Below are 23,376 nucleotides of genomic sequence, written 5' to 3'. Positions count from 1 at the left end.
GGAGTTGAATTGTACTTAAAACTGAGGTTCCCTGGCAGGACAGATGAGACTCACTTTATAAGAGTAATGCTCATGGTGTTGTTACAGATTTCTGAATCCCAGTGCCAAACACCTCTTGGTGTGACTATTTGGTACTTTATATATACCACATAATTACCTCACTACTGGTAGGGAATCATTTGCTATATTCCTTCACTCAAAAACAAGAAGTCATTATTTTTTGATAAATGGTGGGAGTCAAGTTTGGGTTTAGTCCTGTTTAATTTTACTTAACTTCAGTGATGGTTTGGATCCTAGTTTGAACCTGTTGAACTTGACCGCTGTTAATATTTAATATAATTTACCTAGAAGGAGGTCATTTGAGAGAGGGTGACAATAAAATTCAAGGTGAAGAAATCCAGAAATAATATTTGTATACTCCTACCAAGAGGTGTGGAAGAATTTATTTTTGTCAGATTGATCACCCCCTCCCCAAAAGAGAAATTGGAGTTTAAAAAATCACAAGCTTATTGCAAAATAGATAAGAAATGCCAAAAGCAAATAAATAAAAATTACTTATTTTTTTCACTGGTGTTAATATTTTGATACATATCCTTTCATATTTCTCATGCGTAAATATACTTAGATATAAATGAGTTTTAGAAATATAATTATGAATCACTTTTTAATATATATATTTTTCAGAAAAATGTACAGTGTGAAGGAAAATCCTTGTCTTTCTAATATTCACTAAAATTGCATTTCCATACTTTACATTTTCTTTTGTTCACTTTCCTAAATGTGAGGTTTTCTGTTGGGGGGAGGGGAGATTTGCTGGCTCATTTATTAACTTATTTTGCTTTAATTTTTTTCCCCCCACTAAAAATTTTTGTCCTTTTCAATTACAGTTATCCCACTTTTTTCCCCATTGCTTCCCTGCACCCTGCCCACCCCTTCTCCCACAGTCAATCCCCACCCCGTTGTACACGTTCATGAGTCATTTATTCATGTTCTTTGACTAGACCCTTCCCCTTCTTACCCTCCTTCTCTCCTTCTCCCTTCCCCCCTGTCACTGTTAGCCTGCTCCTTGTTTACATGCCTTTGGTTCAGTTTTGCTAATTTGTTTGTGTTGTTCATTAGTCTCCTGTATTAGGTGATATCATATGGTATTTTTCTTTCTTTGCCTGGCTTATTTCACTAGGCATAATTTTCTCTAGTTCCATCCATGTTGTTGCAAATGCTAGAAGTTCCTTCTTTCTTTCTGCTGAATAGTACTTTGTTGTGTAAATGTACCACAGTTTTTTGATCCACTCATCTACAGATGGGCACTTAGGTTGTTTCCAGCACTTGGCTATTGTAAATAGTGCTGCTATGGACATAGAGGTGCATAGGGCCTTTTGAATTGGTGTTTCAGGATTCTTCAGGTATAATCCTAGCAATGGAATTGCTGGTTCAAAAGGCAGTTCCATTGTTAGTTTTTTGAGGAAATTCCATACTGTTTTCCATAGTGGTTGTACCATTCTGCATTCCCACTAACAGTGCACTAGGGTTCCCTTTTCTCCGTATCCTCGCCAGCCCTTGTTTGTTGATTTGTTGATGATGGCCATTCTGACTGGTGTGAGGTGGTATCTCATTATGGTTTTTATTTGCATCTCTGATGGCTGGTGATGTGGAGTATACTTTCATATGTCTATGGACCCTCTGTATGTCCTCTGTGGAGAAGTGTTTGTTCAGGTCCTTTGCTCATTTTTTAATTGGGTTGTCTGTCTTCTTGGTGCTGAGTCATAAGTTCTTTATATATTTTGGAGATCAGTCCCTTGTCTGAGGTATCATTGGCTAATATATTTTCCCATATGGTTGATTCCCTTTTCATCTTTTAGTCTCTATGTCATTTAATTCTGCTCTGATCTTGAAGATTTCCTTCCTTCAACTTGCTCTGGGCTTTGTTTGTTGTTGTTCCTCTAGTTCTTGTAGCTGTAGGGTTAGATTTTTTATTAGAGATTCTTCTATCCTTTTTAGGTAGGCCTGTATTGCTATGAACTTTCCTCTCAGGACTGCTTTCGCTGTATCCCATAGGTTTTGGGTTGTTGTGTGTTCATTATCATTTGTTTGGTTTTGGGTTGTTGTGTGTTCATTATCATTTGTTTCCAGAAACTTCTTGATTACTTCCTTGATGTCATTGTTAACCCATTTATTATTTAATAGCATGTTATTCATTCTCCATGAATTTGAATGTTTTTGAGTTTTTTCCTTGTGGTTGATTTCCATTTTTAAGCCATTGTGATCTGAGAAGATGCTTGATATTAATTCTATTTTCTTGAATTTGTTGAGGCTTGTTTTGTGACCTCCCATATGGTCTCTCTTTGAGAATATTCCATGTACACTTGAAAAGAATGTATATTTTTCTTCTTTGGGGTGAAAAGTTCTATATATATCAATTAAATCCATTTGATCTAGAGTGTTGTTCAGTGCCTCAATATCCTTGGTGTTTCTTTGCTTCGAAGATCTGTCCATTGTTGACAATGGGGTGTTAAAGTCCTCTACTGTGAGTGTGTTGCTGTCTATATCCTTTTTGAAGTCTTTCAAAATTTTCCTTACATATTTGGGTGCTCCTCTATTGGGTGCATACATATATGTTTGCAAGGGTTATATCATCTTGATGGATTTTTCCCTTAAGTATTATGAAATGTCCTTCTTTGTCTCTTTTTATGGCCTTTGCTGTGATATCTGTTTTGTCTGATATAAGTATTGCTACCCCAGCATTTTTTTTCATGCCCATTTGCTTGAAATATTTTTTACCACCCCTTCACTTTCAGTCTGTGTAGATCTTTTGTTCTGAGCTGGGTCTCTTGTAGATAGCATATATGTGGGTCATGCTTTCTAATCTATTCAGCTACCCTGTGTCTTTTGATTGGTGCATTTAATTCATTTACATTTAAGGTTATTATTGATAGGTACTTATTCATTGTCATTTTCCCCCTTTGTACTTGTGTTCCTTTCTGTCTCTCTGTTTCTTCATCTTCTTAAAGCAAACCCTTTAGCAGTGAATCAGCAGGTTTACTGTCCATTTCTCTACTTCAGTACTACTTAAATCTCTTCTTGTGGACTGTTTAAAAGCTTGAAATTAAAGCTGAGACAGATACTATAACTTCTCTGTGTCTGATATAATACTTTTAAAAAATAACATTTATCTTGTGTATAATCAGAAACAAATTTGGAAAATTAAAAAGGTATAAAAATAAAGATTACCTAGAGATAACTATTCTATTCTATTTCTTTCCAATTTTTTAAACTTTATTTTTATTGTTGACACTATTATAGATGTTCTCATTTTCCCCGCCTTGGCCTGCCTCCACCAACCCCTGCCCTCTTTCCAGTTCTTATATATTCTGGTTATCAAAGAGTACATGCTCATAGTTGAATATTTGGACAGCACAGAAAGTTATAATTATAAAGTATAGTTGGAGAAAAACTCATAATTCTGTGTAACCCAGGGGAACCATATTAATATGTTTAGTGTTAAGGTATGTGTGTGTATGTAATATTCATTAAATTTTTAAAAATTTATTTGGTTGGTCATACTGGATATTACAATTTTGTGTCCCCTTTTCTGACTCAATATTAGTCTCATTTCCATGTCATTTTAAAACTCATAAAAAATTTTAGTGGCTGCCTGTTATTTCATCATATGGCTATACCATGACTTAACTATTTCATTATTTTTGGAAAGTAGATTGTTTATATGTTCAGTTTACTGAACCTTTTTGTGCGTAAATTTTACTCACAGTTAGGGTTATTTCCTTAGATTGATTCTTGGACTCGGCATATTTAAGGCTATTGGCATATCTTGTCAAATTGCCTCCCACTTCCATCAGAGGGGTACTCAATAAATATTAATGGAGAGCGAAAAGCTGTCGGCCAGAATATATAATTCTCACAGAAGAGGCTGATAATGGGGTGAACCTACAAGAATAGAGCTCTTGCTCCTAGGATAATCCAGGCATGGCCATGGGTTGAGTAATTTCATGCTGGCTGTTTAAATGCAGTAGCTCTTTAGAGGACTATTTCTAGAACTGAGCTGTGAAGAATAGTTTTTAGTACCATAATTTAAATACGTATATGTGACCGGCCTCTTCTAAAGGGGCTTATATAGCTTTAAACTCATTGTGGTCAACTGGTGAATGGGCATTGTTACAGAAATAAGAATTAAGTGAAATAAATAATCCTGAAAGTTCCCTCTATAGAAAGGAGGTGTTTGAGAGAGTTGGGATTCAACTACTGTGTGTTAGAGATTGTGATCAGTTCCATGCTTCTCCCTGGCCTTGAAGGATGAGAATGTGGCCTCTGTCCACCTTTTGGCCACTATTTCCCTTTGTATATCCCACCTACCCCCAGGAAAACTGGAATTATTGCTGATCTACCCTACTTCCGCTTTGTGGTATTCCTTTCTTGATGGCCTTTGTTCATAGCTCCTCCTGTTGAGAAGCCCCCTGCCATTTGTTGGGAGTGGGGAGGGGAGCGTTGATTATTAAGTTCTAAGTGTTGCTGAAAAGGGGCTGGCCTGTAGTGCATGGGTTCTTGGCTTTGTGCAGGAAAGGTTTTACAACACAAGGCTGTTACCCAGCAGAGCAGGGCTCGTTCACGGGTGCCTTGGTGTAAGACCTAACGATTAGTGTTGAGAAAAACAGGTCTTCATTTACAATATTCCAGCCGGGGGTGGGAGGCTGTGAGCACTTCTGCTAAGAGCCCTGTTCTCCCATGACACCCAGCACTTTCCCCCAAAAGACTATGAGCCAACCCCAAACCCAATAGCTCCTCATTCCTTATCTGTCAGCTCTCTCCTTCAGGATCTTGGGTATGATGTCATCAGCCTCTGTAGAATAGTCCAGAAAAGCATGTGCTGAACTACACTGGATCATGGTGAAGTTCAAGAAAGGCACAAGTCCTAAGAGAGTGTCCTCTCTGCATGTCCTGAGTTCCAAAAGTCCAGACAGAGTCCGGGTCTGCAAGGCAGAGTCCTGGTGGCTTCTGAGTCAGCTGGAGCGGGCACGATCAAAGCAGCAGCCTGCCTGCTTTCTTACTAGCCCAGGCCGCATGGACGGGTAATCCCGAACAACTGCATAGCTGCTTGCTGCTGCTTCCTTCTCACCATGGACCAGCTTCATTACAAACTACTAGCTGCTACATTGTGGCTCTTTTTCACACTAGACCTTGTGGGAGTCCCTCTACATCCTTTCAAAACTGCATGTCTCTCCGTGCCAAATGGCTGTCACCTTTTTTTTAAAACCCTGACCATGGCCTGCGACACAGTCCGTGTGGTGACAGGTGCTGGCCACTCGCAGAATTTCGAGCAGGCCCCGTAAGCTTTTTCATCACCATTCTGTGGTCAAAGCCCCTCCCATTTCTGGAGTGGCCATAGCTGTTTCCATAATCAGGAAACCAGCCATAGATACGCAAAGGCATCTCTCAGGAAAATGGCTGTGCTCCACTGAGTCCCATTCCCCAACTTCTGAGACTTTTGTCCACTCTTACAAGTCCTGGTGATTTTTGAAAGTATGTTTATTGAAGCTGGGGACAATGAAACAAGAAAGGGCTTAGGGTATTGGAAGCAATGGGGGAGCCTAAGCAGGGCCACCTTGGCTCTCTGGAAATGTTACAGGAAAGAGATGAGCCTTGGCAGGACTGCTTTAGCTCTCTAGAAAGCCAGAGAAAAGGGGGCCTTGTGGACAGGGTCAGGGGGTCAGCCCTGGAGGAGCTGCCGCTTGCTCTGTTCCCCATTACTCTAGTTGCAAACGTCAAGGAGTCCCCTAGAGTTTAGGATATGCGTGCCTGTTGGGGAAGTAAAAGGGGAAGGGAACACTGGGGTGCCCCTGGGAGGGAGAGTGCGTGCTGGGGCCTTCATTTTGAGGGGTTTTAAAGACTGGGAGTTAAGGGGAGGTCTTAGGGGAGGATCTCAATAGAATATTCATTAGCTTTATGTTGTTGTATCAAAATGAGATTTATTTCCTGAACTTTATTTCCTGAACTTCATCTGTCCTTGGGTGCGGTTGGCAAATGGCACTAATGGGAATTCTGCTGTCTATCTCTGGATAGGGTAGTTTAAGCCATTTATCTCCAGCTGGGGAGGAGAAGCAAACCATTTACTCTGAAGTGTCCTTGGTTTAGGGAAGATGGAATTTAATAGATGGCTGCAAACTGCTTGTTTAACTCTGTCTCAGTTTCCCTTTTCTGCTTGTCCTGTCTCACTAAGGATGTAGGTGACTATTTGCATTTGTGGGGAAACAAGAATCTTATAGAAAAAGCTAGGATTTTTTTTTTAAATCAGCACCCCAATCTCAGTTCCCTTTTTCCCCATCATTAGAGGGTTTATTTCTCTGATAAGCTCTGTCCCATCATGGATGGATGGCTGCCAGCTGCCTCAAACTCATATTATTCCAACCTAGCAACCTCACTGAGAAGAGATCTTTACCTGTAATTCTAGGGAAAAGGTCGTGTAGGGATTCCTGGCTTAGCATGGGTCAGGTCATTTATGTGTGGATCACCTACACATGCTTGGACCCCTTCCTACCTGGACTTCCCTAGAGAGTCCGTGTTCCGATGGTGCTCTGGGTTGTTGTGTGGGGGTGAAATAGTCATTTGCTTTTTTTCTTCTCATCGTTATCTAAGGCTATGTGAAAAAGATACTGGAGTTGGCTTTGAAAGGAAAGATAGATTTTATGTTGACATTGCAAAAGAAGCTTTCAGATGAAGAGCATGATTTATGAGAAGGTTAAAAGCCATGGGTAGTTGAAAATTAAAAGTAGATATCTGAAAGAGTATTGATTGAACTGGGCTGAAAGATGTAAAAGGTAAGATGGGAGGGAACTGAGGACAGAATCAGAGAAAGTGTAATACAGAACTTTTTTCAAAAAAGGAAAATATGTTCTACTGATAGGTAGAAGGCTGGCTGAGTAATTGTGGAGGCCGATTCTTTTACTAGGGGATTAAATGTGGTTATGCAAAAATTGCTATATAATAATAAAAACTATACCCAAGGCTCGTACAGTAGCTTGCTAACTAGAACCAGAATAAAATTTCATACTAATAAGAAGTGTTCACTTTTCCAAGAGTGTGTTGTTAATAAAAGTTTACCCAAGCTCTTTCAGACTGACCAGAGAAAGCAAAAGTACTAACAGGCATGAAGTGGTCAAAATTTAACTGCCTTTGGAGAGAGTCTAACAAGTCAGATTATGTAGTTCTGGTTATAGTACATTAAACTGAAGGAAGAGGACTCAGAAAAAAAAGTGAAAGTTGATGATTATCAAACTGTGGTAATATCTTAAACCCTTAAGTTCTTTGAAGAAAAGACTACACCTTTTATTTATCTTTTTAAGATTTTATTTATTTTTAGAGAGACAGAAAGGGAGGGAAAAAGAGGGAGAGAAACATCAGTCGATTTCCTATCGCATGCCCCCAGTTGGGGACCTGGCCTGCAACCGAGGCATCAGACTGGTGGCCTTTAGGTTTGTAGGATGACACTCAGCCCACTGAGCCATACCAATCAGGATTAAACTACATCTTTTATTAAGAGGGAATCAAACTGGAGACCTCTCCGTTTGCAGGATGATGCTCATCCCACTGAGCCACTCCAGTCAGGACTAAACTACGTCTTTTATTAAGAAGGAGGCAGTCCAGGATGGAGAAGCATGTTCAGGACCAATATGATTTCAGGTTGTTTTCTAAGCCTGGAGAGTGAAGAGATCGTGTTCAAGTACATAACCTTGGAGATAGTAAACAAGCAAAGAATACTGGAAAACATCTATGGCCAGAGGCTATAAGACACCACCTTGGGCTATGCCCTTTGAGCACAGACTGTCATTGTGTGGTCATACCCTATAGAATGCTAGGGCACAGGATAAGGTCACTGGGGAAACAGCCTGTGGAACAGAGGATGGTTGAAGCAGAAAGATGTCAGCAGCTTCACACCTTGCAGTGGCCTGACCATTGAATCAGCTTTGTAGCCAGGGTCTGCACACTCATCTCTAGATGGAGACTTGTTCAAGCTCTTCATAAACACGGGATCATGAAGGATATATTTAGAAGTCCATATGGAGGTGATGGTCTCCTTTCTTTTTATATTCTTTATTCTGCTGATAGCATTTACATTCACAGACTTTGAAATGAAGAGAAGCTGTATGAGACACTGACAACCGTGAGTTGCTCAGGAACTCTTGACTCTGATACTTTGGTCATTACACAGCTTGAAGGTATATTATGGGAGGTAGGAGCTGCAATCTCCCTAAAACGTTGGAATTTTGTAACTCTGAATTTTATCTAGATTATGGAATGATAAATTACTTTGCCCAATTCTCTCACATACTTTTAACATGTTCTCTTTACTCCATCTGTTATATCTCCATTTTCATCATCCTCCTGAACTAACAACTCATTATACCCCATCTCACTCCACCCCCACATATACTGTCCCCAGAAATTGCCTGGACTGAGGAGGTCTGCTGACTTTAGGGCCAAAGTGTAAACTGGTTTTTCCCTCGGGTCTCAGTAGCAACAGCTGAGGCCAAGCCAGAATAGTTAAGCAAGAGTCTACTGAAGCTTTGGATGTGGTAGAAGGAGGTCTTCAGCAACCAGATTGTCATGATGACAAAATGTTACCCATTTCTCGTCAATTTGGGTTCTCCTATAGTGTCACCACTCTGGCTGGGACTGGCTTTGAAACTGGGAAAATTGGAATTGGTGCCTGTCACTACCAGAACCAATAAGTAGAGGCAAGGATTGAATCTTTATGGGTGCTTTTATTCAGATGCCGGGAATCTAAGAGGATAGCAGATTACATACCCTTAAAAACCACCCTTAGCCCTAGTTGGTGTGGCTTAGTGGATTGAGTTTCAGCCTGTGAACCAAAGGGTCACTGGTTCAGTTCCCAGTTGGGACACATGCCTAGGTTGTGGGCCAGGACCCCAATTGGGGGCATGCGAGAGGCAACCAATTGGTGTATCTCTTGCACAGCAATGTTTCTCTCTCTCTTTCTCCCTCCCTTCCCCTCTCTCAAAATAAATAAATAAATAAATAAATAAATTTAGAAAAACTACCCTTAAAAACCATCTTAACATCTCTCCTTAAGGTGTCCTTTTTATTGTATAAGGAGAAGAAAGGGTACTAAGGGGTTTGGGGAAAAGGTTAATTGCATAAGAGTTTCAGTCTGGGGGCAGTTTTCCTAGTACTTCTTTTTCTGCTGATCAACAATTCTTTATCTGCATCACAGAGTTCCCTCCCTGGAACACAATGGCTGAGATACCATCTATCCACTTGCAGACCCCCTGGGGCACAAGGTTGAATTGCTTGTGGGCCTCCATGTGTCATACATTCCAGTTCCTGGAATAGCAACTTTCCATATGCATTCATCACTTAAGCTTATCAACTATGACTGAAGCTGCAATCTTTTAACTCTTGAGCTCCCCTATCAGCTTCTCTCTCCCTCTTTATTCTTTCTTTCTCTCAAGAAATAAAACATGAGAGAGAGCAAAGCTTCCTTGAGTTGCTTAAAAATAATTACCTCCCAGGAGGAAACAAGTCCTAATATTAGCGTCATTTCTTCTCCTCCAAGTTTTTACACTTTAAATATATGTCTGTGGATATATATAATCTGTATAGTGTTGCTTTTTTCAAGATCTGCATAGGTGGTATAGTACTTAAAATACTTATGCATTTCTGTTCAGTATTGTATTTTCAAGATTTTTCTCTATATTAATACTTGCACTTCTAGTTCTTTAATTTTTATCTGTATTTCAGTATATGGATATGTCATAATTCATATATCAATTTCTCTTTTGATGAGTATTTAGGCTATTTTCAGGGTTTTTTTTTACATTATAAATAAGGCTTCAGTGTGTATCTCTATGTATATCTTTTTGCATGTATGACCATGTTTGAGAATTGCTTTAGATTATACCTAAAAGTAAAACTGCTATAGGGTAGACACCTCTAAACTTTACTAGAAATTACCAGATTGTTTGCCAGAGTAGTTGTTTCAGTTTACAAGCCTACCACCAGTATATGAGACTTATTAGTTCTCTGCATCTTGGCCAACACTTGGCGTTATCTAACTAAAATTTTTGCTGTTATGGTGTGTCTGAAATCACATTTCAGTGATTTAATTTGCACACTGTCCTGACTGCTAATAGAGTTAATATCTTTCTTCTCAATTTTCTATTAAAACATCCACTTTATTTTGTTCATAGTACTTATCACAAAGCCCTGGCTGGTTTGGCTCAGTGGATTGAGCGTCGGCCTGCGAGCTAAGTGTCGCTGGTTCGATCTTCCAGTCAGGGCACATCAGAGAAGGAAAACTCTGATTCCAAAAAACCTCCGCTGCCTTGCGGCATACCTCTTCAGGGGAAAGGCTAAGGGAGTAAACCCCGACAGAAAATCTGGAGCCGGAGTCCCTAAGGCGGTTTGACGTTGTAGTCAACACCGGCAACTCCTGCGGCGCACCTGAAGCCAAGCTGTATTGACTCCGTCTTTCCCTTGGATCCTTCAGCTGCGAAGAGAGGGGGGGTCTGCTGCATGGGCAACAGCAGACCCTCCATATCACCCTGCCCAGGCTCTGTAGCTTCAGCTTCACTGGAGAGGACACTCCAGCGTCATCGTAAGATGTCGATTCAACACGGGAGGAGACAGATACCGTGTCACTCCCGAGTCGGACTGCACAACCATTCTCGGCGGTACAGATAGACTCTTAAGAAGCTACACCATCGTCTCTCGAGATGGATGGCTGCCGACGACGACGACGACGACTTATCACAGCTCTTATTATGGATTGGTTGATTTGTGTGTTTATTGTCTGCCTCCCTGTTAAACCATAATCTCTTTATAAGAGGAGGGACCGTATTTCTTTTATTCATTGTTTTATCCCCAGAGCTCAGTCCAGGTTCTGGTAGTAGGGTTCAATAAATAGTTGTTTAATGAATGAGCATGGTGATGATAGAGGGAGTTCCTCGATAAGTCTGGCAGTACTGCAAGAGAAATGCTCGTACAGTAACAGGAATTTATCTTTCTATTCATTCCATCCAAACCCTATACTTTATTTCATAGCCAGTTAGTTCGTAGTACCTGATTCTTTCCTTCATTTCTCCCCCTTTTCAAGCCTTTGAATAGAGGTAGCGGTAACAGAGAATAACAACAGAAATACTGAGTCAAGCCTGGGACCCCTGATCTGAGAAACACTTTTAGCCTGAAACTGTTTTGTGCCCATAGCAGAAAATAAACCAAGACTCTGATGAGGTTCATTATTAGATAGGAAGTTAAGTTGGAAGCCCTTTGCCTTCGTTGGGATTTTTGATGGAGTAAATCTTGTCTTATCTACTGTAAGACTTTCTGAGATAGGTGTGGATGACTTAGTAAAAATTCACTAGGCTAGACGATAGTTTTTTATTTTTGAGAAATATAGACTTTGAAGAAGATTAGAATAAACCTCTTATCTACATTCTCTTTACACCCATCCACTTTTAGTGCTGGTCTTAGCAGCTTTGATTGCATTTTGTTGCAGTGCTGTTCAGTTCCTGAGCTCTGCTCTGACTACATGTTAAACTTTACTCATTGCTTTGGTTAGGATCCTTTGGGGTACAGGGAACAAGCCCACCCAAGATGGCTTAAACTAGAGGCCATCCAGGGTTATCTCGGAAATTAAGCTAGAACCAGGAACTAGAGCAGTGAAAATGCCTAATATAAACTGTCAGGTTTACATCTCTGTTCTAGAGAAAAACCAAGCTAAGGATGGAATGAATCTCTTAGTGCCAATTACAAATCCTCAGGGAAGGAAGCTGACCCATCATGGACCACATGCCTGCCCACCTGACTCCAGTTAGCCGTGGCCATGAGGTTGCAGTCTATAATCATGGCAGCCAAGAGCCACTCCTGTAATGCATGGGTAACACTGAATAGCAGCTCCTAGAAAGGGAGAGATTTAGGCATACACACCCACAGGTACCTACGGAACTTACCAGTTGCTGAACATACCATTAGAGGCTCTGAAGCCTCTGGCTTTTTACCCAGCAACTTTATATCTTCTGCTTTCTTGGCTTTTCTTTCCCCAGGTCTTACTGGATCCTTATTCAACTTGTCGATTTCCTTCCCATAACCAGTTGCAAAAATATTCTCAACAGATCCCTGATTTCCCCCACTTAAGAAAGTGAGTTTTGTGACTAAGAAGATATATTTTTTCCTCATTTGTTTGTTTATGTGAAAGAAATTAGAAAGTAGGAATATTCTGTATAACATAACATCTCTCTGGTATGCTTATAGTTCGTTGATGTGTCCTGCCCCAGCTAGTAGGAGATAGCTATGAATCACATACTGTGAAACTTCAGCAGCCTGGGAAGTCCACTCTGCCTTTGCTGAGACCTTACATTCTCTTGTTCCAGGAACATGACATAGAAACAACTCACGGCGTGGTCCACGTCACTGTGCGAGGCCTTCCGAGGGGAAACAGACCAGCTATTCTGACATATCATGACATTGGCCTCAATCGTATGTATTTGATTTTATATATTCCCTTTTGATTATAATACTTTATATATATTTTAAAAGCACACGCATAACAGATCCTAGTACTCTAATAGAACATAGGTTTTCTTTTCTCTGCCTTAACCTTCCCTCTTCATGTTAATGGCAGGATTCAAGTTCCCTGGAAATGTGCAGGAGAATGCATTTGGGGGATACTGGAATTATATCTCACCTCTGTGTCATATCTACTATAGAACTGAAGGTTATGTGATAAACTGGTTAAGAAAGTAGAACTGAAATCAGGTTCTTTTTAAGTCTATGCCTCTTCGATTTTTTTTTTTTTTGAGTTAGCATATCTAGGTTTTGAACTTAACTTTGTGGTGAACGCTTTAATGAACTGCTACAGCCTGTCATCAGTGACTTTAAGCGGACTCTTCTAGATGGTAGTGTAAGATTCCAGCCCCAGCCACAGGCACACACAGTCTGTACACATACATTTCTTTCACTTTTCTCTGGCTTTCAGAAGTGGTCTGCATTTGAGGCTACCGTTTAGTGATAGAGCTTTTACAAAGAAGTGATGTAAACAGTTATACTAATGGGTTGGCAATGGATGCAGCAGCCTCTCCCCGTACCCCAGCCCTTTTTCCAAGAGACAGTCTTCCACATGATGAATGTGAGTTGCCCAAGGTACTCACTCTAGCCAGGTTCTTGGGATATAATCAGTGTGTCTGTGTCAGACTGAAGAATGAGATACATAAAAAATGACAGCATTATAGGTACAAGATTATCTTGTGCAACACCAGAATTGGTTTCTGCTTTGTAGACATTGTGTAGAATTGAGAATTAGTTATATTCAAGTCATTGAGATGTCTGGTATTCAGCCTTTAGGGCAGCTTGAATCAGACAGATTGTTCAGACACCTCACTTTCATGGGACAGTGATTAAAAGGGGATGAAAGAGGGTGATAATATAGAATTGATCAGTAGAGGAAAATTGGGGAGAAACGGAAGGCCTATGACTTACGATTATTTTTACTCTTGCAGATAAATCCTGTTTCAATGCGTTCTTTAACTTTGAGGATATGCAAGAGATCACTCAGCACTTTGCTGTCTGTCATGTGGATGCCCCAGGCCAACAGGAAGGTTCACCCTCTTTCCCAACAGGGTAAGGCTGTGGGCAAGATCTTCTGGAAAATATGCAAAATGACTTGAGTTCTAACGGGAGAAATAGTGTGTTTCCTTTCCCAGCTGATTTTAGCACCGCCTACCGGTTATACTTATCAACCAACCGTCCTCATATTGCCTCTCCTTGCTCTGAGAGAACTATTATGTACAGTCTGTTGAGAAAAACTGCATGTTTTCCCATATCCAGGAGTAGTTCTCTATAGACGGGAACCTGTCTCCTGGAGCTGTGAGGCAGAAGCGTCTAGAACGCCCACTTCTCACTGTCTGTCTGTTTCCTTCCTCATCTCTTTGAAATCTGTCATTTTGTGTTACCTAGGCCCAAACTCAGATCTCTCTGAGCTTCCTAGGAGTATCTCCCCACCTTTTACCTCTCAGTCGCCTGACAGGAATTTGACTATCTGTGTAACCATTTGTTCTGAGAATCTGCCCAGTCAGGTGGGGGTGCATTTTTACTGGACTTGGAACTCTCAGCCTCAACCTAAATCTGCTTTGTGTGGCAGAGCCAGAGTCTCCCGAATTCTTCCTGCACGGTATGATTATGGAGACGCCCTTGGGAGGAGGAATGAAAGCACCAGCTGTGGAGTGCTAATTCTCCCCTGTGCCTTTACTTACCTCCAGAGCTGCCTTTGCCAATGACTGCTATGAAATAGACCGTTGCAGACAAATAATTGCTAACTCTTTATATTCCTGACACTGCTTTAAATACTTTACATTTATTAAGTCATTTAATTCTTACAACCTTATGGGATAGGTTTACTATTACTCCCATTTTACAAGTGAAGAAACTGAGGCCCAGAGACAGTAAGTACATGCTTGGCCAACATTACATAACAAATAAGCAGCAGAGTGGAGATTTTAACCCAGGCAGAATGGCTCCAGAATCCATGTTATTGACTGTTATGTTCAAGCTAGTCTGTCCCTCAAACACAAATTGGCCAATGACCAGTTTATTAAATCCAATAAGATTTGGATCCCATTCCTTTTCTCTTTTTCTTTTTCTTTTTCTTTATTGATTTTAGAGAGCAAGAAAAGGGGAGAGGGAGAGCGAAATATTGATTTGCACTTATTTATGCATTCATTGGTTGATCTTATATGTGCCCTGACTGGGGATCAAACCCACAACCTTGGCATATCAGGACGACATTAAGCAACCAGCTACCCAGCCAAGACTTCTTCTTTTTTTCTCTTTTGTGCATAAATGGCTAAAAAGCGCTCCAATGCTTTAAGTGCTTCTTTGATTCTGTAATCTCTAGGTGCCCCCTGCTTCTTGGATGCGTTCTTGGGTATGCTTGACCATTTTAGAATCCAGCGGTTCATATCCTGAACCAAATTCAAAGGCAATAAAGTAACCATGTTGTCTTATGCCTAAGTAAAACAAATAACATTCATAATAAGGAGCCCAGGATTTGTGACTATGTTTAGGCCCAGTGAAGCTTTGTTTACTTTTACTTTTAGCTGCCTGGATAAAAGCAGCAGACCAAGAGCTACTTCCTGAGTTGATTCTTACTCTTGGAAATTTACTGAGCCTGAACCCCAATTGAACTGATGGTTAGGGATTTGGAAATAACCTGAGAAAGAGCCATATTACCTGTTCTTTTCAAATGGCTTCCTCTGGTCCAGGATAAATTTCAGAGAGAGGGAGAGAAACATCAATTGGTTGCCTCTCACAGGCCTTCAACTGGGGACCTGGCCTGTAACCTAGGCATGTGCCCTGACCGGGAATTGAATGAGCAACCTTCTGGTTTGCAGGCTGGCACTCAATCCACTGAGCCACACCAGCCAGGGCTGAGAGATTGCTTTTGAGGATACAGAAACATGTAGGTTCTTTTACCTTCTATTTAGCACAGCAGTTGTAGAAAGTTACACAATATGCCACAGTCGTTTCCAGACTACACATCACCTCCTTTGATAAAGGGAATGCTTTTATCTAAGAACTCTGTACTTTTCTAGCTGTTCTTGTAATTGAAAAATATGGTGCATTCTAATTCAGAAGGTATCCTTCTGGATTTCAGGTACCAGTACCCCACAATGGATGAGTTAGCTGAAATGCTCCCTCCTGTTCTTACCCACTTAAGGTAGGTTCCTTGTTCAGTTCTCTCTCACAGTTTTTATGGACTTTCTACTATGTGTCTGACAGAAAAGGCTTTACCACTCTCCTGGAGCTTATATCTTAGTGGGGGAAATAATTAAGAAGCAAACAAACAAATCATCACAACTAAAGTGCTATAGAAGAAGTCAGTGGAGATGATGTGATAAAACACAAAAGACAGGGTCTACATAGATAAGACTGTTACCCAATAGCAAGTGGGATCCTGCTGCCTCCTGCCACCCTCTAGGCAAAATTCCAGAAGCAAAGGTTTGGTGGTAAAGGAAAGGAGTCTCTATTCAAAAGCTACACAATTTTGGAATAACAGCTTTCCACATACATTAGTCACTTAGAGCTTTAATCATTTAAGCCTATAAACTAAGGCTCTCCTATCATTCCTCCTGTTAGTTTTTAATTATCTTATTTCTAAAGGGTTAGGGAAGAATGGCAGGCTTCTGCCTTAGAGGTTGTCTCCTCTAGAACATCCAAAGAAGAATAACCCTGCCACCCTCTGCCGGGCCAGCCCAATCCTAGGTGCGCCCGGAGTTCCTTCCCATCCAAAATACTGTGTGTTAGAAAATGTGGGCAGCTGCAGCATGATCATCTAGACATCCTCAAGGAAGAAGGGAGGCAGAGACACCCCCCCCTTTTTAAAAAGATTTTATTTATTTGCATTTGGAGGGGGGAAGAGGGGGGCAGAAACATGGATTGGTTGCTTCTTGCATGCCTCCAGCTGGAGATATGGCCCGAACCCAGGCATGTGCCCTGACCTTTTGGTTCGCAGGCTAATGCTCAGTCCACTGAGCCACACCAGCCAGGGCAGAGATCCCTTCTTTTATTTTAAATCTCCTGGTGCATAATTCCATGTGCACTGGAGGCATTCAGCTTCTCAGCCAATCCAGTCCTAGACTGTTTACCTCCTCCTACACTCCCTTCCTACTCCTCCCAAGTGATCTGATCAGATCTCTGTATGAAGGCTAGTTCAGGAATGCCTTTCTAAAAAGATAACATCTAGGCTGAGACTTTGAGGATAGAAAGAAGCTACCTACAGGGAGCTAGGGCAAGAAGAGTCCAGACAGAAGAATTAGCACCTAAGCCTCTGACCCTTACAACATAACAGGTGCACCAAGACAAGGGAGTCAAAGCAGCTCTACCTAATACACAGAAACAAACACAGGGAGGCTGCCAAATGGAGGAGACAAGGAAATATGGCCCAAATGAAAGAACAAATCAAATCTCCACAAAAAGAACTGAGCAAAATGGAGATAGCCAACCTATCAGATGAAGAATTCAGAACACTGATGATAAGGATGCTCAGAGAACTCATCGAGTATGGCAAACACATAAGGGAAGAAATGAATGCTACACTAAGTGAAATAAATGAAAGTCTACAGAGAGACAATAGTGAAGGGAAGGAAGCCGGGTTTCAAATCAGTGATCTGGAACATAAGGAAGACATAAACAGTTGACCAGTATAGAATGAAGAAACAAGAATTCAAAAACACGAGGAGAGAATAAGAGTCTGGGACATCTCCAGAAGTACCAATAACCAAATCATAGGGATGCCAGAAGGAGAAGAGGAAGAGCAAAACTAATCTGAAACAATAATGAAAGAAAACTTCCCTAATTTGGCAAAGAAAGTAGGCATACAAGTCGAGGAAGCAGAGAGTCCCAAACAAGTTGGACCCAAAGAGGACCACACCAAGACACATCATAATTAAAACGTCAAAGGTTAAAATAAAGATAAAGAGAGACTCTTATAAGCAGCAAGAGAAAAGCAGAGTTTCCTACAAAGGAATTCCCATAAGACTATCAGCTCATTTCTCGAAAGAAACTTTGCAGGCAAGAAGGGACTGGCAAGAAGTATTCAAAGTGATGAAAAGCAAGGACCTACAACCAAGATTACTCTATCCAGCAAAACTGTCATTTAGAATGGAAGGGCAGATAAAGTGCTTTCCAGACAAGGTAAAACTAAAGGAAGTTCATCATCACCCAGCCCTTATTATATGAAATGCTAAAAGGACTTTTTAAGAAAAAGAAGATCAAAACTATGACCATTAAAATGACAACAAACACAACTATCAACAACACCTATAAAACAAAAACAAGCTGAGCAAACAACTAGAACACAAACAGAATCATAGCTATAGAGATCATATGGAAGGGGGGAGGGGGGAATAGGGGAAAAGGTACAAGGATTAAGAAGCATCATTAGTAGAAGCATAATAGACAGGGGGATGTTAAGAATGGTAACGGAAATGGAGAAGCCAAAGAACTTATATGCATGACCCATAGACATGAACTGAGGTGGGGTGGGGCGGGGGTTGCTGGAAAGAAGATTGGTACTGGGCAGAGGGGGGCAAAGGGAAAAGAACTGGGACAACTATAACAGCATAATCAATAAAATATACTTTAAAAAAAAGAATTGTATCCAAAAGTTCTTGACCAGTTGAGCGAGTGAGAGAAACGCATGTGGTAAAATTCAAGGAATAGATGAACACCAGATTACATAGGTCTCACAGATCAGTAAAAATTTGGGTTTTTATTCAAAAGAAAAAAGGTACTGAAAGTTTTTTAAGCTGGAGAGTGATAATCCAACTTGGTCTTTTTAAATGACCACTCTAGATACGTTAAGCATCAGTAAAGCTGTTTACATTTTTAAAAAGAGGATTACTCTAGCTGTGGAGAAAATGGGTTGAAGCGGAATGAAAGAAAAGGCAGGGAGACCAGTCAGGCAAGAAGTAATGATAATATTAGCCTGACACTGGATGGTGGGTAGGGGGAGCGAAGTTGATGGAGACAGATGGAAATACTTTGAAGATAGACTCTGTAGGACTTGACGGGTCAGACAGACATGGAGGTGACAGGAGAGTGAGCTGTCAAGGATGACTCCCAGGTTTTAGTCATTTCATTTAACCCTTAAAATCAACTTAGAAGTAGGTGGTCCTATCTTTGTTTTAGAGATAGGGAACTGAGGCTCAGAAAGTTAAAAGAAATTTGACCAAATTCTGTATTTGATAAGCATCAGAGCTGGAACTTGAACTCAGCTGTATTTGCATTTTGTCATGCTACCTCCCAGTGAGTTAACCCTGTCAGTGTTTGTGTGTTTCATTCACAGTGTGAAAAGCATCATTGGGATCGGAGTTGGAGCTGGAGCTTACATCCTCAGCAAGTTTGCAGTAAGTACATGGAGGATTTGTTTCAATACAGTACCCTCGAGATATTGCGTAGGCCACAGCTCATGCCGCTGTGCTAAGTAACCAGGTACTATTGTGGGTCTTGTATCAGTTTTAAAAAAATAATAAATTCTGTCAGCTCCAAATACAGGGTTGTATAAAGCCTTGCTTTATAACGTCAGCAGCCGTCCGTCTCGAGAGACGATGGTGTAGCTTCTTAAGAGTCTATCTGCACCGCCGAGAATGGCTGTGCAGTCCGACTCGGGAGTGACACGGTATCTGTCTCCTCCGTGTTGAATCGACATCTTGCGATGACGCTGGAGTGTCCTCTCCAGTGGAGCTGAAGCTACAGAGCCTGGGCAGGGTGATATGGAGGGTCTGCTGTTGCCCATGCAGCAGATCCCCCCTCTCTTCGCAGCTGAAGGGTCCAAGGGAAAGACGGAGTCAATACAGCTTGGCTTCAGGTGTGCCACAGGAGTTGCCGGTGTTGACTACAACGTCAAACCGCCTTAGGGACTCCGGCTCCGGATTTTCTGTCGGGGTTTACTCCCTTAGCCTTTCCCCTGAAGAGGTATGCCGCAAGGCAGCGGAGGTTTTTTGGAATCAGAGTTTTCCTTCTCTGATGTGCCCTGACTGGAAGATCGAACCAGCGACCCTTAGCTCGCAGGCCGACGCTCAATCCACTGAGCCAAACCAGCCAGGGCTTTATAACAGCACCTGGAAAATCACAAATGAGGGCAGTACATCATCAATAAAAAGTAATTCTTAGAGAATACTTACAATGGAATTTTGTACAGCCATGAAGATTTTATAAGAAGAGCTTGTAATGATGTGATTCACATATAATAAAATGTTAACAAAGTTAGAATCCAGATTCACATAAAGTTTGGCATAGGAAAAGTCTGGCATAGGAAAAGACTAGAAGAAATATACCAGAATATTAACAGGAAATGATGTGTGGTAAGATAATATAAAATTTTATTTTCTGCTTTTTATAATTTCTCTGTTTACCAAATTTTCTAGTGTGTGTATTCAGTGTAATCAGAGGGGGAAAGTAAGTTAGAGAGTTTTCAGTTTACAAAGAAATGTTCCTATTGATTTTTATTTAAGAAACTTCTTTCAAGTGCCTCCTGGGTGAGAGGACAGTCTTCGAGGGTGGTATAGCACCTGTTCATGTGGTTTCAAAAACAAAAACAAAAACTTAAGAAGTTGCTGTTGAGTGTGAAATAGCCAGTTTAAGCCTCAGCAGGCCGTTATGCCAAGTAGTTCAAGGCACTTCTCTCAGGGAAGACCCACCATGAGCTGATAACTACAGACGGACCAGGTGCCTTCATTTGCTGTAGAAATCTGCCCCCCCCCCCCATAGATTTGACAGCAATTGAAGAAACTGGTTTTCCAGGTGCCAAGTCAGACTTAAAGAGCTCTTTCTCTTAACAGCCTCCCTAGTATCTATTTGAAGACTTAGTTTCAAATCTGAGGCATTCAGACATAGTAACACTTAATTAACTGTGCTCTAGCATTTTTAGAAGAATGCTGACAGTGGAACTTTTATGCTTGTTTTTGTCTCCTGTTTCAGCTCAATCATCCAGAGCTTGTGGAAGGCCTTGTGCTCATTAACGTTGACCCTTGTGCTAAAGGCTGGATTGACTGGGCTGCTTCCAAAGTAAGCACCAAGTGGTGTCCATTGGCTCATCTCTTGGTCCCTTCTCACAATGGCTTTTCTGTTTTATTTTTTTTTCAAGGGCTATATAGTTAAAAGCAAGAAGTTTTAAATATAAAGCTTGATGAATGTTTACATTTGTAATCATACCCAATCAATTTACAGATTATTTCCAGCTCTGTTCTTTTTTTTAAAAAATATTTTATTTACTTATTTTTAGAAGGGAAGGGAGGGAGAAGGAGAGGGAGAGAAACAGATGTGCAAGAGAAACATTGATCGGCCTGTAACCCAGGCATGTGTCCTGACCAGAAATCAAACCCAGTGACCCTTTAGCTTTGAGACAAACACCCAACCTACTGAGCCACACCAGTCAGGGCTCCAGCTCTATTCTTAATTAACATTTCCCTTTCTTCCTCCTAGCAATAACCATTATTCTGACTTCAATCTCCATAGATTGGTTTTATCAATTATATTCTCAATTAGAATAATAAAATATGTATTCTTTTGTATATAGCTTTTTCAGTTCATTATTGTGTGTCTCATTTTAGTGGTAGCAGTTATTTTTAATTATTGTTCAGAGGTCTATCGTGTGAACGCCCAAAATGAGTTATGTGGTTACTATGGAAAAAACTCCTGTGTACATACTTTTACCTGTCTTTCATAGACATACACATTCATTTCATTTGGATCTATACCTAGGGGTGGAATTGCTTGTCATGGGGCAGTTGTCTGTTTAGCATTAGTAGATACCTGCCAGTGTTCCAAACTGTTTGGCCAATTTACACATCAATGATGCGTGGCAGTTTCAGTTATTCCACATACTCACCATGCAATAGTCAGTTCTTTTAATTTTTATAGAAAATGAGTTTTATTTGTAATATTTTGTTTTTATATGATATTCATCACCAAAATAGCTTTTGTTATTAAAAAACAATTTTTAATTGTAGCATCTTTTTTTAAACGATGCTTATGGGTAAATAAAGCTGAGCTTTCATTTGTATTTCCCTAAGGGGCCATGATGTCCAGCATCTTTTCTAAAACTTTTTGGCCATTTGCCCTGACCAGTTTGGCTTCGTTGGGTGTCATCCTGCAAAGCCAAAGGTCCCCAGTTCAATTCCCAGTCAGAGGACATGCCTGGGTTGTGGGGGTTTTGTCCCCAGTCAGGGCACAGACAAGAGGCTTCTCTCTCTCTCCCTTTCTACCCCCCTCTCTAAAAATAAAATAAAAACTTATTGGTCATTTGAATATCATTTTATGAAGTGAACATTCAATTCTTCTGCCCTTTTTATTAAATTGGTTGCTATGAGAGTTCTTTAGATATTCTACATGTGAATCTTTTTTAAAAAGATTTTCTTTATTTTTTTGACAGAGGGGAAGGGAGGGAGAAAGAAAAGGAGAGAAACCTTGATAGGTTGCCTTTAGCACGCACCCCAACCAGGGACCAAACCCGAAATGTAGACAGTGCCCTGACTGGGAATCAAATCGGCTATCTTTCACTTAGCAGAACAATGCCCAACTAACTGAGCCACACTGGTCAGGATTATATATGAATCCTTTGCTGGGACATGTAAATATCTTCTCCCAATCTGTGGTTTGCATTTTCTGTCTTTTAATGAGTGAAATGAATGAATGAATTACTCTCTTCAGTGAACCCAAATAGCCTATCTGTGCTACTGCTCCCAAGGATGTGTGGGGGTTGTAGTGTTTGCTATCTGAAAAATGAAAGTATTTGCTATCTAGATAGAATTCTATCTAAAATCTGTTGCAAATAGAAAACTACAGAGTATTCTAATGATCTTACAAATGTAAACAATCCCAATACCAATCAGAAAGAAAAAAAGGAGTAAGGGGAAAAGCATTATATCTCCATTTACATTGAATTCACCTGTGCCAAAAAACAAAAACAAAAAAAAAACACTGTTTAGGTTGGAGAGAGAAGCAGTTTTGAAACTTTTTCCTGCTGAAGTACAAATGTCATTTGTATGTTATTTTAATCTAAAATTACAGGGTTTAGAGTAAGTCAGTGATGTTAAAGTTTCCCAGAGAAAAATAACCTGAGCTTTGATCGCTTCCTAAAAATATGCCTAATGTAATAATCTCATTTTTAAACAAATGCCTACCTCTGAGTGCTTTTAAATTGCCATAAGTATTTATTTTAATACACCAAAGAAGCCTTAATGGGAATCAGCAGCATAATATGAATTGGACATTTTTCTGAAAATAGACTAAATCTGCAGACCTATACAGATTGCAGCATTTATTAGACTATGATAAGTATCATTTTTAAATGGAAAAATTAGTAGAAAAATGTTCAAAATGCAAAAACACTCAGTAAACTCACCAGTTTCCTCCCACTCTGTGAAACAAATATAGCAAAAAATGGAAGGAAGAAAGGTATTTGTTTCTGTTTCTTGGATGGCTTGGGAGTGGTTGTAAGTCGACTCTTATTATTCATAAATCCAGTGTAAATAGAGAAATACAGGCAGGAATGAAGCAATTAATAGCTGCGACTTCTTAGCTTGTAGTTTTCAAAGAAGTTATGGCCCCATTTCTTCCAGCCGCTAACTTCTAGTCAAGCTATATTATTACCCTGGAAAGGAGACTTCATTTTTTCCTGACTTGTTTCTTATTCAAATGTCTCTTGAAACCACTGTCTCATGAAAATATGTGACACTGAGTTGTATTTTTGTTTGTTAAAGAATAATATCTATACATTGGTGTGCACTGATCTTAAGTAGACAGCTTGATAAATTTTTACATAATATAATTACTCCCTTGACACAAAGTTTT

At 40.3% G+C, this 23,376-nt stretch overlaps 1 protein-coding gene across 5 annotated transcripts in view; it reads left to right on the top strand.

The window, feature by feature from the left end:
- The window catches only part of NDRG3 (NDRG family member 3), a 71,086-nt gene that overhangs the window by 26,128 nt on the left and 21,582 nt on the right, over positions 1-23,376 (top strand). For 4 of the 5 annotated variants that reach the window (XM_090286364.1, XM_090286363.1, XM_090286367.1 and 1 more), the window contains 5 exons: positions 12,399-12,504; positions 13,524-13,644; positions 15,677-15,739; positions 18,869-18,929; positions 20,503-20,589. In XM_090286364.1, coding sequence (XP_090142490.1) covers positions 12,399-12,504; positions 13,524-13,644; positions 15,677-15,739; positions 18,869-18,929; positions 20,503-20,589 — 438 coding nt within the window. The remainder of the gene's footprint in view (positions 1-12,398; positions 12,505-13,523; positions 13,645-15,676; positions 15,740-18,868; positions 18,930-20,502; positions 20,590-23,376) is intronic. The other variant, XM_090286366.1, reaches the window with a different exon arrangement.

Source organism: Furipterus horrens, unplaced genomic scaffold (assembly GCF_987537825.1).
Source record: "Furipterus horrens unplaced genomic scaffold, mFurHor1.1.pri manual_scaffold_8, whole genome shotgun sequence".
Taxonomy (NCBI): Eukaryota; Metazoa; Chordata; class Mammalia; order Chiroptera; family Furipteridae; genus Furipterus; species Furipterus horrens.
The sequence above is the reverse complement of the archived record's forward strand: the minus strand, read 5'-3'. Positions and strand labels throughout refer to the sequence as shown.